This window comes from Globicephala melas, chromosome 8 (genome assembly GCF_963455315.2).
Source record: "Globicephala melas chromosome 8, mGloMel1.2, whole genome shotgun sequence".
NCBI lineage: Eukaryota > Metazoa > Chordata > Mammalia > Artiodactyla > Delphinidae > Globicephala > Globicephala melas.
Window position 1 is genome coordinate 35996051 of NC_083321.1, and position 14606 is coordinate 36010656.

General features: G+C 49.5%; 1 protein-coding gene across 10 annotated transcripts in view; it reads right to left on the reverse strand.

Moving 5' to 3' along the window:
- Window positions 1–1737: 1737 nt before the first annotated feature.
- The window catches only part of NAV2 (neuron navigator 2), a 766131-nt gene continuing 753262 nt past the window's right edge, over window positions 1738–14606 (reverse strand). For all 10 annotated transcript variants that reach the window (XM_060303433.1, XM_060303429.1, XM_030864888.2 and 7 more), the window contains 3 exons: window positions 14339–14457; window positions 7786–7989; window positions 1738–5107 (listed from right to left, as the gene is read on the reverse strand). In XM_060303433.1, coding sequence (XP_060159416.1) covers window positions 4982–5107; window positions 7786–7989; window positions 14339–14457 — 449 coding nt within the window. In that variant the 3' untranslated portion in view covers window positions 1738–4981. The remainder of the gene's footprint in view (window positions 5108–7785; window positions 7990–14338; window positions 14458–14606) is intronic.

The window sequence follows — 14606 nt, forward strand, 5'->3', positions numbered from 1 at the left end:
TCTCTTGCTTCTCTGTGCTGACTGGGGTTCTCTACTATGATGTTACCTGATGAAAGGAGGCATCTTTATCTGTCTCCTAATCTGAAAGGGAACACATTCAACATTTTAGCATTAAATACATTACATATGATGCTTTCTATAGTTCTTGCTTTTTTATGTTTTATTTTTTTACATAAATTCTTTTTATGGTCAAGGGAGAGAATATCTTAAGAACATGGATTGGGAAGAAGAATATTCTTTATTTTTTTTTAACATCTTTATATTGGAGTAAAATTGCTTTACATTGTTGTGTTAGTTTGTGCTGTACAGCAAAGTGAATCAGCTGTACGTATACATGTATCCCATCTTTCTTAGATTTCCTTCCCATTTGGTCACCACAGAGCACTGAGTAGAGTTCCCTGTGCTATACAGCAGGTTCTCGTTAGTTATCTATTTTATACATAGTAGTGTATATATGTCAATCCCAACCTCCCAATTCACCCCACACCCCTTCCCCCTTTGGGATCCATAAGTTTGTTCTCTACATCTGTGTCTCCATTTCTGCTTTTCAAATAAGTTCATCTGCACCATTCTTCTAGATTCCACACATAAGAAATATTATATGATATTTTTCTCTTACTTCACTCTGTATGACAGTTTCTAGATCTATCCATGTCTCTGCAAATGGCACTATTTTGCTCCTTTTGATGGCTGAGTAATATTTCATTGTATAAACGTAGGGGTGGAATATTTGATGTGGAAAACCTTGGAAATTCAGGATATCTAGTTGCCACACCATTGTACCAGCTCCCTTTCATTTTTTTTTTGACAGGCATTAAAAACTGCCTATTCTCAACGTCTGGATTCTTCACCTGCCTCCTGGCTGGGCCACTGCTGTGTGCTACATTGAGTTGGACATTTCACATCACCAGCAGTTGAGCCAGCTGGGTCGGATCAATTTCACAGTGACCCCACAGGCCTCACTTCAAACCAAGCCTTTACAGTTTTTGTTGTTCTGGTAAAAGTGAAGGTTAAGATATGATGTCATCTCCCACTGCCTATGCTCTGCAGTGGATATCAGCTGCAATGCGGAAGGGGGCCCCTGAGATGAGAGGCAGGATTTGGGGTTGGAATACGGGGCTGAAACTCTTAGCTTGCAGGATCCTTGGCAGGTTGTTTTCTCTGAGCCTGAGTTTTTGTCTTTGTTTTTCCTCTCACTTGTAAAACGGGAGTAAGGATATTTACCTCCTCTGGGTAATTTTGTAGATTATATCAGAGCACTTGGGAAAGCACCTAGCAATTAGTAGGTACTCAATACATTAAAAAAAAAAATCTTTCCTGTGCCAAGGGGTCGACTGGGGGGTGAGGGGTGGCTGGATACTGATAGATAGAGCTTGCCTCAAAGTGTGTTCTAGGACCTAGAGTGTTGGCCTCACCCAGGAGCGTCTTAGAAATTGAGAACTGCAGGTCCCAGCCTGGACCTGCTGAATCAGAATCTGCAATTCCACAAGATCCCCAGTGACTCAAAGTTTGGGAGGAGCACAAAGTGCTGCACTGCTAAGAAGCTCCACACGGGCAATAACTGAGGCAAGGAACTGGGAAGAGGTAGGATGCCGATGACACAGCAGCAAAGATGGGTTTGCAGATTTTGGGGAGCTCTCGCTGTGTTTCCTGCATCCAAATAAGAATGACTTCCTCCCGGCATGAAACTGAACTCCGACGAGGACGTTCTCTAGCACAGAAAAGCCAAACCACTAATCTGAATAAATAAGCATCAATTTTATTGAATCATGAATAATTTAAGACTGGTACAATCATCAGCTTTATTCTCTATGATGTGGGGCATGATCTCCGGCAGATCATTGGCAAATCCAAAAACCTCATGACAAATGAAAATTAAATAGGGAGGGACGGCGGACGGGGAGGGAGGACGGAAACATACCGTACACAAAATACTCAATTCCTAGTTTTCTCTTTAAAAATGGCTAGAAAAAATTCATCAAAATGCAGCACTTTAATCAATTATTTACAATTTCTATGTTACAATGAAAAAATGTACATCTTATAGAACATATTTCATAAACTGCTCCACTGGAAATAACTAGATCAAAACAGCAAACCTTCCATTTTGTATCCACAAAGTTGGATTATTTTCTCCTTTTGAAGTAGATTCGCCATTATCAAATTCGAATACACAGAATTTTGAAGTTTAAGCATCAACAATAAAATATGTCCCCAAGATACAACAAAGGTCTAGGCAAGTCTCGTTCCGTGTCCCCCCCTGCCCACCCACCACCTTAAACTAAAGGGAATTCCCATCTCACTTATGGCCTGTAAAATTCTCGGCAGTTTGGAAAGAAAACTTTTGGCTTCCATTGGTAACTCAACACAAATGTTGCATAGAATTTCATACATTTTCAAAATTAGCCTAACTGTAGAAAAAGGCAAAGTGGAAGCATTTCGGACAGAGCCCTAAATGAGCACAGTCACTTTGTCAAAGGTGAGCGACACAAAAGCAGAACAGGACCAAAGTAAGAAATGTGCATATCAGACAACCCTGCTTCCGGAAACTGTAGGAAAGACCCCGAGTTGTGACTCGAACAAGGCTACACTCCTTGAAACCACCGTTCACTTGTCAGGCAGCACCAGGGACAGAGGTCTCGGCGCTGAGCCTGGACCCGGTGGGAGGGAAGTCTGTGGGACGGGGGAGAAAAGAAAGAGAAAAGAGGGTGCTGTAAAAAAAAAACAAAACCAAAACCAAAAAACGTTTCAAAGGATATTGGCAGGTGTCTACTCACAAGGTGACCGGGAAAACAGCCCATGAGGAGAAGTCCATTTCACCTCCTCTCAAATTCACAGTATGAGCGTGTAAGGTCATTGCTGGGAGATAAATTGAGAAGGACCATTCTTCAGGTTTACCAGAAGGCTCAGGGTGTGACTGACCCCTGAGGTCACAGGCTAAATACATGCTTTAAACATGTTATGAAAAACAAAACAGAACAAGACACACTCACACACCCAGATGACTAAGGAAGGCTTAGCAGAATAGAGTCTGAGTTTACTGAGATTAAAGAAAAGAGCACGCTGAGAGGTTTTCCATTCACCTGTTAGAGAGACACATTCCCCTTTTCCTTTCAAAGAGGAAGCAAATGGTGTCATCCAATGTAATGTGACTGGTTTCAGGTCAAGCTCTTGTGGTTAAGAAAATAAAAGATGTTGAGAGAGGGACCTTTGGAAATAGAAATGTAAAAAAAATGGAGTAAAACCCCTGATCATTAACAGAGACTCCCCCCATGGGGGTCCGATAAAAATAAAACAGAAACAAACGACTCAAAGATTGACCACACTCCGTAGAGAAAATACCGGTATGCTGAAGACACGTACGAGCAGAGCACGGGCTCAACAATGTCATGTAACATGGTAGGAACTTTTGCCTTTTCCTGCACAAGACAGATCGTCATCAAGTCAGGGCGTTAGCTGGAGACTGATAAGAACCTAAAAACAAAAAGATCTTTTTTTTTTTCCTTTTTCTTTTTCCCACAGTCACACATCCACACGAATGAGTCTTTTGGATGAGAAAAGTCACATTAGCTTGAGTTCTTCTAGTGAGTAGATGACTTGTTAGCCCTGTTTGCTCTGATGGGGAAAACAGAAAAACAGACCCCAGGCAGGCACGACACTCATCAATGAACACGGTGAGTACAAAACCAGTTAAGGCATCGCTTTGGGAAGGTCAGCACCGAAGAGGTCAGGCAAGGCTCGTCCGCCGGAGGCCAGAGCTTCTGGAAGGGAGCAGCTGCCTCCACCTGTTGACTTGTGTGACGTCACGTTGGTTCTGGGGAAAGTGCAAGTGTTTTGCGAGGTGACCTCACACCCCACCTGAGGTCGGGGCTGGCATGCTGGAGGTGTCGACGTGTGTCCTGCAGCCTCGAGGACGAGGAGGAAAGGCAAGGTCCCGCTCACCCACGTGCTGAGGACGGGGTCCTGGTCCACTGTCAAGGGCACAGCGACCCCGGCCCCAGCAGGAGGCAGCGAGTGTGCAGAACTGTGAGGATGGACAACTGAAAACCAAAACTCAGCAGGACCAAACCAAAAGCCAACTCCTGCGGTTCTCACGTTCACCAAAGGATGGATTCTGACCATGAGGGGAAGGAGAGGGGAAAAAAGTCTTCAAAATCAAAAGAGTCAGAAAGGGAGAAACTCAACCTCATTTTCAAAGGGGTGATCGGTTCGCCAAGGTAGACCAATTCTCACTGTACACAGTGTTAGCAGGAATAAGACCTGATTCATTTCTGTACGAGAAGGAGACAGACACATGCAGCTCTGCGTTTATAGCCACATCCGCTCGGCCTCGCTCTCACTTATGGAAGAACCAGAGGCTGATGGGTCTGAAAGGCGGGGGAGGAACTGGAACAGGCAAAATACCTCTCGGGTAAGGAGAGCACCATTTAAAAAACAAACCAAAGAGAAAGCACGATTTGTTTTTCCTAAGTTTTTCCTGCGATGCGGCTCTGCAGTTTGTTGAGTGTGACCAAAGCAAGGGCCCCGGCTGGCATTGGATCTCTGTGTGGCCAGTGTGGTGGAAGGGCGGCGGCGGGGTTGGAGCTGCAGGGTCTGTGCGCGGAGGAAGCCCTGCTGTCTCCGCTTTCAGCTCTGCTCTAATCTCTTCTGTCTCTGGGCCGCTGAGGGCAGGATGCTGTTTGGTTTCAGAGCTTCAAGTGGGTTGGCTTTTTTGTTTAAAACCCTTTTCATTTCAACGGTGATGGTCCTTTCCCGAGAAGTATCCTTCGGTGTCTTAGGAAGGTCACAGCAACAAGGCAGGACAATAATTGACACAGAAGATGGTGCGGTTCTCCCCGTGAAGGAAGCGGGCCCGAGGCGGCTGGCCCGGGGTGCCTGCACCCAGGTCGAGGCTGGAGGACGAGGAGGGTCCGGGTCTTCGCGCGGCACTCGCGCCGAGGCCGGGGGCTGGCTCAGGAGGGCAGGCCCCGCGGTCCGGCCGTCACAGAGGGGACTCCAGGGACGAGTCCAGGATGTCGTCGCGGTGGCTGTTGCTGTTGGAGTCGCTGTCATAGCTCTGGGGGCTGGAGTAGTTGGCAGCTTCCTGCAGCCTCATCAGCATGTTCATCTGGGGAAAGAGCGGAGACCGCGACATGGCTTCCGGTCCGGTCGGCTGGCCGCGCCTGGCCTCTCCAAAGCTCACGCCACGTCCTCTAGACTCACCCTGGGGACTGTGGCCCGCGGTGGACGAGGGCACGGGCCCTCGGCCAGGCTTCCAGGGTTCAAGTCTCGGCTCCACCCCTTACTAGCTGCATGACCTCGGGCCAGTGACTTAACCGCTACAGCTCAGTTTCTTCACTGGTCGCATGTGAATAATTATACCTGCCCTCTAACGTTACGGTGTGGATTCATACATGCAGATCACTGAAAATACAAAATCCTCTAAAAGATAATGTGTATATATTTTTTACTTGGGAGGGGCACCTTACTCAAATATAGCCCTCAGCCTGGGTGAGATGCCAGCCAAGCGCCCCAGCACCGCTGACCTCGAGGCACAGGGCTCTCCCTTCGATGAGCATCGAGCCCACCTGTAGTCCTGGCTCTGGCCAGAGCGCAGCCTGGAGTCACCTGGGCTCCAGCTCCTGTCAAGGTCTCCATGGGGAGGCGGAGGATAGCATCAGTAAAGCAGAGCCTCAGAGCACCGGGAGGCCTGGATTCCAATTCAGAAACCTTTGAGCAATTATTTAATGTATCTGAGCCACCAGTTTCTCATCCACAGAATAGAGAAAACGGCAGTACCCATCCCATAGGGCTGAAGTAGGGAATTAAACGACATGGTGTGTATTCAACCCTTAGGAGAGGGCCTGGCACATAGTAACTGTTCAATAAATGAGGTAAGTCTGCTATCATCATCACCGTCATTTCTCTTAAGAGTTTAAAGACAGTGTTCTTGCATCTTCCCTGGTCTACAGTCTATTGGTCATTTGTGTTCAAGGGGGAGATGGGGAACTGAAAACTATCAATACTTTAATTTTATTTACAACTATAAACTGTGTGTGTATGTATTTTATATTTTATCTAGCAAAATTAGGAAGATAGGGTCTCTCTGAGCTATCTTCAGACTTGGTGCAGCTGGGTGTGAAGTCCAGCTGCCCCCTGGCTGGCCGCCCCTCAGGATGCCTAGCAGAGTGGGCCTGGGTGGGCCAACCACAGATGCACCACCATCTGGTGTCCATCTGCATGCCTGCAACTGGGAAGGGGTAGAGCGGAAGTCCAAAGAAAAATCCTTCGCAGCCAGGATTATTCATTCACTCATCAAACATTCCCTGTGTACCCATAATACATGGTCTGGAATAAAAACAAGACAGTCCTGCCCTCCTGGAGGCCTCAGTCTCAGGAGGGTGAGAGATCAGTTAACAAGAGGGCTATCGTAGCAGACACCTGTGGTCCTGGGCGGAGAGAACAGGACTTGGGGGAAACACCAAGTACGTAACTTGGTAAGTAGAGGGAGGTGGGCTGGCATAGCTGACTTCTGGGAGCCTGAGGTTGGAAAGACAGTTCTGTGTAACGATTCAGAGAACCCCGGGTCTTACCTAAATGCCTTCTGTGTTTAGGCAGCGACACGAATATCCCTGGTTAAGAAAAGACTGTCCAGGGCTGAGCTGGCCGTTCCTTCCTCTAGATGTCCTAAATTCTACCTTTACGTAAGTTAGAGTTCATGCGCTTGAACCCACAAAAACAGTTCCATGACTGTGGCTTTTAGGAACGGTTAACGTTAGAGATAGCCTTCTACAGGTTGATTCTTTCCTCTGGAAAACGACTGTGGTAAACACTGCAAATTAGGTTGTGCTTAGTAATACAAGCCATAAATCCATTTAACATCAAATCCCCGTTTAAAATGTCTCGATAGGACCACAGCTGCATCCCACCAGTCAGGAGTGGCAGACAACCCCAAAGCACCTATTATTATTATTTTTTATCTAGCAAAGCAGTTAGTCACTAGGGATAGAACAGCAAGTCAACTGTCTTTTAATCCTGCCGCATCTCTTATGAATATGTTCTTTCATTAGGTAATGCAAGCAATATTCTTTGCAGTGTTTTTCCTTTCGCCTTAGTTGCCAAGAGAGCTCAGGGTTGAATTTATAGCATGATAATGGTCATTTAACCATGGGAGGTTCCGGTATATGTGCTTCAACCTTCTTTTAATAGGGCTTTTGATTTATTAGGTCTAATTTCGCAGTATGCCTACGTATGGGTCTTACATTGGCAGAGAGTTCTAGAAGTGCAGTGGTATGATCTCTGACCCAGGTTCTTCTTAAAGGGCCTTTATTGCTTTAGCAACAGTGGAGTAAAGGTGCTCAGGCAGCATTAAAGGCTTAACTCACGTCACTGGCCAGGGGACCCGCATTCAGGCCCCCTTGCCCTCTCCTCCATGAGTCCCTCCCACCCTCAAACCTCTCCCTGCCTGAACTCCTGACCACGTGGCTTGGGCTACTGGGCAAGACATGATAAAGCTGGCACTCAAACGAGAGGGCGAAGAGTGGTGTAGGGACATTTAGGGAGAAAAATCAAATTCTTGATCTTTTATCTGAAAAATTTCAGAGGGGTTAAAGACACAAGTGAAAAACTAAAAACAAGGAAGAAAATATTGGCAAAAATATCCCAAATCTTGGGATAGGTCTAGCCTTCCAAAGCAAGGCTGGGGCTCAGTCACTTCCCAATTTCCGGTGCGCCTAGCTAGCATGAGGCCCAATACACAGTAAGTGCTCAGTGAATGCCGAGCTGCTCTGGGAGCCGAGAACTCACCAGCGGGTCTCCGTCAGCGTCGCTGGGGGGCATCTGCTTGCTGGTTGACCCCTCCCGAGGCATGGAGTAGCCGTCGAAGCCGACATCCTCGGGCCGGAGCTGCAGGAGGGGAGGCCACTCGTGCTGCTGAGGGCTGGCTGCCCAAGGATAGGTGTCCATCACCCACTTGGCGGGGTCCTCCCAGGGGGCCCGCCTTCCATACAGCTGGAAACAGAGAAAGAAGGAACAGTTAGGAAGTGGTCTGAGACCTCTTCTGCAGGCCTGGTTTTGCAACTTTCTGAAAAACTCTCCAAGCCCAGCATTATGCTTCCCTTGATGGAGTAATTCCACTTCCAGAGGAAATCCTAAGGAAATCATCCAAGGCACGGACACCTTGATGTGCTAAGACCAAAGGCAGCATGACCTAGGAAGTAAAAGCACTGGCTTTGAAGTCAGCCTGACCTGGGCTCACACCTCAGCTCTGCCACTGACTCACTGCGTTGCCCTCAATGCTAAGCCTCGCTGATCCAACTTGAAAAACAACTCTCTGATTTGAAGTGTTTGCCAGTTTCCATGATATGAATACTCTCACCGTGGCCAATCAACTACCAACACGATGTCACTGAACGTGGAGCTGGAAAGAGGTGCTGTCATCCCACTAAGTACCTCCCCCCCTCCACGGCACACAGATGGGATGCTGGGTATCAGCAGCCCAGGCAGAGGTCACCAATGGCTCTGGCTCGATAAAATCCCATTTCTTAAAGTGAGGCTGACTCTCAAAGAGCCCCCGCTGTAGAGGCGCTTTCAGAACAGCAAATTGTTAAAGGGGTTCCATGTGGGTACTGGAATTGTAACTGCTTCTTCTCCCTCATGTGTTTCTCAAAATTGCCCAGAACAACTAATTTGCTTTTAAAGCGGAATTATCACATAATTTTGTAAGACCAGTACCATGCCTCCAAGCTCCTTTCCTTAAGCCTGAAATACCGAATAATACAATGGTTTTAGTGACTTCTTCTGGCAATTTCAAGAAATACATACACTCTTCAAAGAACAAAAACCTAGGCTGCACCGCTTCCCAAGGCGAGGCTCTGCATCTCACGTGGCTGGGCGCCTTCTCTGTAGCTTTCCCCTTTAACACCACCCCTGCCGCCACACCTTACAGCTCCCTGCGTGCCAGGGATTACGAGAAGCACTTGACAAATATCTTGTTTAACCACCATGTGCTTCCAAGAGGAAGCATCACTACCCAAGTTTCCCAGACAAGGAGCCAGGCCCAGGGACGAGGGAAGGCAGAACTGGAATCCAAGTCTGCCCAGGTCCGTGGACCACTTAAGTCTGAGCAGATGTGGCAGGACTGGCTCACAGCCAGGCCAAGATGTGCCCACCCAGGAGAGTGCCACCTGTGGCTCTGGAAGGGCACCCCCTCTGTAGGGCACCACAGGGGTACGAAGACCAAAGCCCCCTGAACCACAACGGCTGCAGGGGGGGACTCTAGAGTGGAATTACATCTGGACCGCAGCCTGTCTGTCCGTCTGCCTGTGCCCTCTGTCCTCCCAGAACTCTTACAGTTGAGAGGGGAGGGAGGGGGATGTGGGGAGAGAAGGCTGACAGTACAGGAGAGCTGAGCTCTGACTGATAAAATCACGTCTTTCCCAGGTCACAGGCTGCCTCAGCTGGAAGGAACTGGGGTCCCAGCCGTCTCATCTACTGGATGGAGAACTTACAGCTTAAAGAGAAGAGCCAGTTGTGAAAGGTTTCGGAGCAGCGCTGGATTCGAACCCAGGACCCTGGCATCCTTGTCTGGGCCTTTCCCTTCTCCACCCCTCCTGACAGACTCCACTCGGAGCCACTCGGTATCGGCAAGAGCCACATGACTCGGCCAAAACCGGAGCAGGGAGATGCAGGCCAGGCTGTCCACCCGACGAGGACACGTCACCGGGGCTGGGCCTGCTGTCCCTCCACTGTCTCACGATTGCCTAAGCCCCGTCCGATGGTCTCAGGGAAGTGCCTGCCCTGCCCACACTGCAGACAGGGCCGCCACCCCCCTCCATCCATGGCCTCTCCCTCCACTCGAGATACACAGCCTTCTACGAGCTCAGCGCTTTCAGACACCAGCGCCCTTCCTGTCTAGTGCTCCAGTCCCGTCTACTGCGAAACCTTCCTTAACCTGGGGCAGCGGTGACTTCCAGGCCTGAGAGCTCAGTCTGGCATTGGAAAGGCGACTCACGGTCCGAGCAGGAAGGGATCATGTGAAGGTTCGTGTGCGCGTGGGTACGAGCCAGGGAGGAAGGGAGCACAAAGCGCCTGGGGATATTTAGACCTGAAAAAGCCTGTTACGCATGAGAAACATTCCTGCAACTTGTAGAAGTGTCTCCCTCCAAGGGCTTTCCCTACAGCACTCAGCTGACTTTCCCAAGCCAGATTTCACATGTGTGAGGCTGAACCAAATGTCGTTTCTGGTAGCTACTGCTTCTGTCTCCATCCTCCAGCCTGGAAGAGAAGATGCTCAGGGCTGCAGAACAACAGAGCCTAGAATTCCGAGCTCATCAAGTTCCTAGAGGGTCTGGCCCCGTGGCTTTTAAATTTTTGCTCTGTTCCCCTGACCCTACTATGAGTGGTCTGAGGAACTTCGGGGGTCCACAGAGCCAGCCTGAAAAAAACTCTTCTAGTCCACACTTTTCAGATTACAGATGGGAAACCCGAGGCTTAGCAGTGGGAGGTTTGCCCAGAGTCTCAGAGCAGGTTGGGTCATGTGATCAATGGCTCCCCACTCTCCCCTTTCCACCAGGGGGACAGGGGTCTTTTGAGTGACTCTGCAGGCTTTAGACACTTTGGCAAGTGTTTACAAGGAAAATTCCAAAGGGGAACAGGGCTGAGGGCTAAGTCATAAGACAAATGCACACCTGGGCATATCCAATGTCGTCTGCAAGAACAGAGAATATTTTTACAAGGCTCCCCACTTGCCACTGGACATGTCTAAGTCCAGGTGATGAATGGCTGGGTAAGTATCGTGGCAAGCAAAGGATGTGTCGTAACGCTCCTTGGTCCCCCTGCAGAGCCCTAAGGCAGCTCTGGGAAACAGCAGACAGTTGTACAGACAGACGGACAAACAGGACATTCACTTTCCCCAAGGCAGGAAGAGGGAGCCAAGACACTGGAAACTGAAAACTTGGCCACTGGGCACCTTCTCACTCTGTGGGATGCACGTTTCTCACACACGAAGGCATCAAGGTACACATTCTGGAAGAGCCTACAAGCAGTTGCGCGCGCGAACACACACACACACGCACACGCACACACACACTACTGGGAAAAGACTCAGGAGCCAAAACTTGCAATGATACCTGGTATCCACTAGGGGGCGATGCCACATCTCCTCCAGGCAAGGCTGTGCCTGTTGGAGGGGCTGACTGGAAGCCCCTGGTGAGACCTGTCGGCAGCAGGGTCTCTGTGCTGCCAACCACCACCGGCAGCCCCGCCAGAGCCCAATCTAGGGACTCCACCTCTTCTTAGCTTATGACCTTGGCCAAGGGCTTACCTGCTTTGAACCACAGTGCGCTCACCTCATGGCCACACCACTCCTCGCAGAGTCAGGGCGGAGTAAGTGGCCTGCACAGCGCCCAGCACACAGTGAGCACGGGACTCAAGGTAACACGAAGGAGAGTGAGGAATTTTAAACTTTTCTTTTTGAATAGAAGAGTCTTTTTGTCAAATGAAATCTTATGCAGAACGTCACGCTATGTAACACAATACTTGGTTCCCTGAGCCATCTGAGGGCTCTGGGTGGAGTAACAGGGGTCTCAGGACAGCCTGAAAAATCACGGAAGTAACCGAGGAGTCAGCTATGGGCTACGACGCTGGCTCAATCCACACCCCGCCTAGTGAACTGGGGAAGGGTCAAAAACTGTGAGCCTTGGTTTCCTCGTCTCTAAGGTGCATATTGGGCGCTGAGAACTAAATGGAATCATGCCTGTCAGGCCCCTGGCACAGTGCCTGGTAGGTAGCAGCCTCTCAATAAATGTCATCAAAGTTTCCTTCAAAACTAGAGACATGAAGAACACTCCAGGGTTCCTCATGAACCTGCAGAGTCCATGGGGTCTCCCAGGCTGCAGAATGGGATGAAGCCACAGGTTTGGGGCAGGAGGGCTCACTTTTGAGCAACTTGGTACAATGCTAACTCTGGCTGCCTCCTCTGGTTGTTTCCATGTTCTTGAAAGACTGTCCTTCAAAAGACCTCAACAGCACAGGGAGGTGATGACTTTTCTTGCCTCACAGTGAACTGCTGAGTCTCCTGAGACGGTGACATGCTTCTGTTCCTTGTCCTGAACGGGCTGTTCCACAGCCACCCCCAAATCCTTTCACCTACAGCCTCCTTGCTCTTGGTGGGAAAGAGACCCCTGAAGATCAAATCCATCAGCAACCTCTCCAGGATGCGCAGGGAAGGTCAGACCCGACTTTCATAGCCATGCCCACAAGGTCTTCTTTCAAGCTGAGGTCCAAGGAGCAGGGCCTTAGCGCAGTCCATCCTTACCGAGGACCAACGAGGGGCCTCTGATGTGTAGCTGGAGGCTAGAGCAAAGCCTACCCCTCCTGGTTGGTGCCTCCTTGGGCACCCACGTGCTTTATGCAACAGCACCCACGACTTTTTCCAAGCACACCCTAGGTCACTCCTGTCCTGCACCAGGAGACATATTTGGGCAAAGAAGCAAAGGGGAGAAGTGAGAGGCGAGGCAGAAATAGAAGGCAACAGTGCCCCTTCCTCCCCTGCAATTCCTGTGGCTTCTATCAAGCAGCGCGGGTTTCTACTGCAGTCCCCAGAAGCCCCTGATGGGAAGAGAGAGAGGCTTCTGGAACGTAACAGACTCCAAGAATCCAGTAGGCGGGGCATCCCAAGCAAACAGGAGTGACTGGGTGGCTGTTTGGGTTTGCGGTCCTAACAAATCCATTTGAGTAAAGACGAAATTATGGCTACTTTACCCGTGAATTTTTCTACCTAAAGAGAGTACACTGACAGATCTGAAATCGTTCGTATTTTCTTTCAAAAGCCACATTCGACAAAACAGAAATGCTGCCATCAATGGGAAAAATAGCTGAAGAGCATTTAAGAGGTACAAACTTCCGGCTGTGAAATAAATAAGTCATGGGGATGTAATGTACAGCATCGGGAATATAGTCAATAGTATAGTAATAACTCTGTACGGTGACAGATGGTAACTAGACTGACCACAGTGTCATTTCGTAACGTACAAAAATATCAAATCACTATGTTGTATGCCTGAAACTAATATACTGTATGTCAATTATAATTAAAAACAATGCTGCCATCAATTAATGATCTTCAGGCACCGGAAACTAAGGCCGGTCAAGGGGTGGCTGAATTTCTCGCTACTCTGTCTTCACAATCACTTATATTTGAACACGGTGGCTTGAATACGCAGCCTACATGCTCCCGTTCAATGAAATACCAGCGACCAGAGGCGCACCACCTTCCTTCTCAAGCCCTGGTTGTCCTGAACGTCTCCGAAGACCCTCAGTGCTGCCGCATGTTACAGATACCAAGCAGATGAACATTCGCCAGGCTCAGCTGAACGTACACAAATGACAAACCCTGACGGAAGCCATTAAGGTGTGCCGTCACACATGTGCATGTGGGTGTGCACAGCTCCCCGCCCCGGGTCCTCCACCAGCATCATGTGTCTCCCACTGTCCGGTACTGAGGAAACACAGCCCTCAGAAACCCGGCTGTTAAGCTGGTTCCTGGACTATTCAGCCGTGCGTGATGCCTGCTAATGACTCAGAGTGGTCCTGAAGGCCGACAACCTTCTCAGGCCACCTCCAGACTCAACAATAAAACTGTTACAATCTCCAACCTACTGCTAAGCTCCTAGCATTAGCCCCTGGGTTGAGTGAGAAGTGAAGAAAGGATTTGGGCTTTCCAGCTACAGCAGGGCAGGAGGGATGGGCGGCCACGTGGGCCCAGGGTCACCTGTGAGGGGTCCTGGCGTCAGGCAGCGAGTGCCATGGGGCTTAGGGCCAAGAACCTGAGGCCTGGATGCAAACCCCAGATTCTTCAATTTCACTTCCTCACCTTGGACAAGTCACTTATTCACTCTGAGCCATAACTTTCTCTTAAAAAATGGGGATAAAACCAAAAAATCTCTGCCTAACCCCAGGACAAATGCAGAGCTTGAAGCAAACAGCAGATGCTTTGCAAACTGTGAAGTGACATATTCCAGGTCTTGTGCACTCACTGTGCTGAGCACTTGATGGCCATGACGTCACTGAACCCTGGCAATAACTTTGTGGCACGGTACTACCGTTCTCTCCTCCATCAACGAGGGCACCATGGCAGAGAGAGGCTGGATGACTTGCTCAGGGTCACATAGCTAACAGTGGCAGAGCCAGGATCTGCAGCCCAGTGTCTCTTACACTGCGCTGGACGGATGGCTTCACAGGTGAGGGGTTGTCACCTCACGTCAGTCAGATTTCTGAAGAGGGAGATAAAGACAACCCTTCTCGTCACTAGAACAGTCCCTTGAACTTTGAGGAGGTCAGTGGGCAGTGTGCTTCTTACCTGGAGTCCTTCTCTGACGGCTTCCAGGAGATAGGGGATGATTGAGTAGTTCCACAGGTCGGTGAACCACACCCTGGAACCATCCACGTCGATGGGGCACGACAGGAAGAGCCGGGGACCTGGGGACCACAGGGAACATCAGTCAGACTGAAACGGGGTGGTGGGCAGGAGAAGCCAGCCCGGGCATCCCTCAAAGGAGGGACCCTGCATTTTCTGAGCGAGAGCAGAAATACCAACTGTCACGTGGCGGGCACAGAGCAGGATGCTT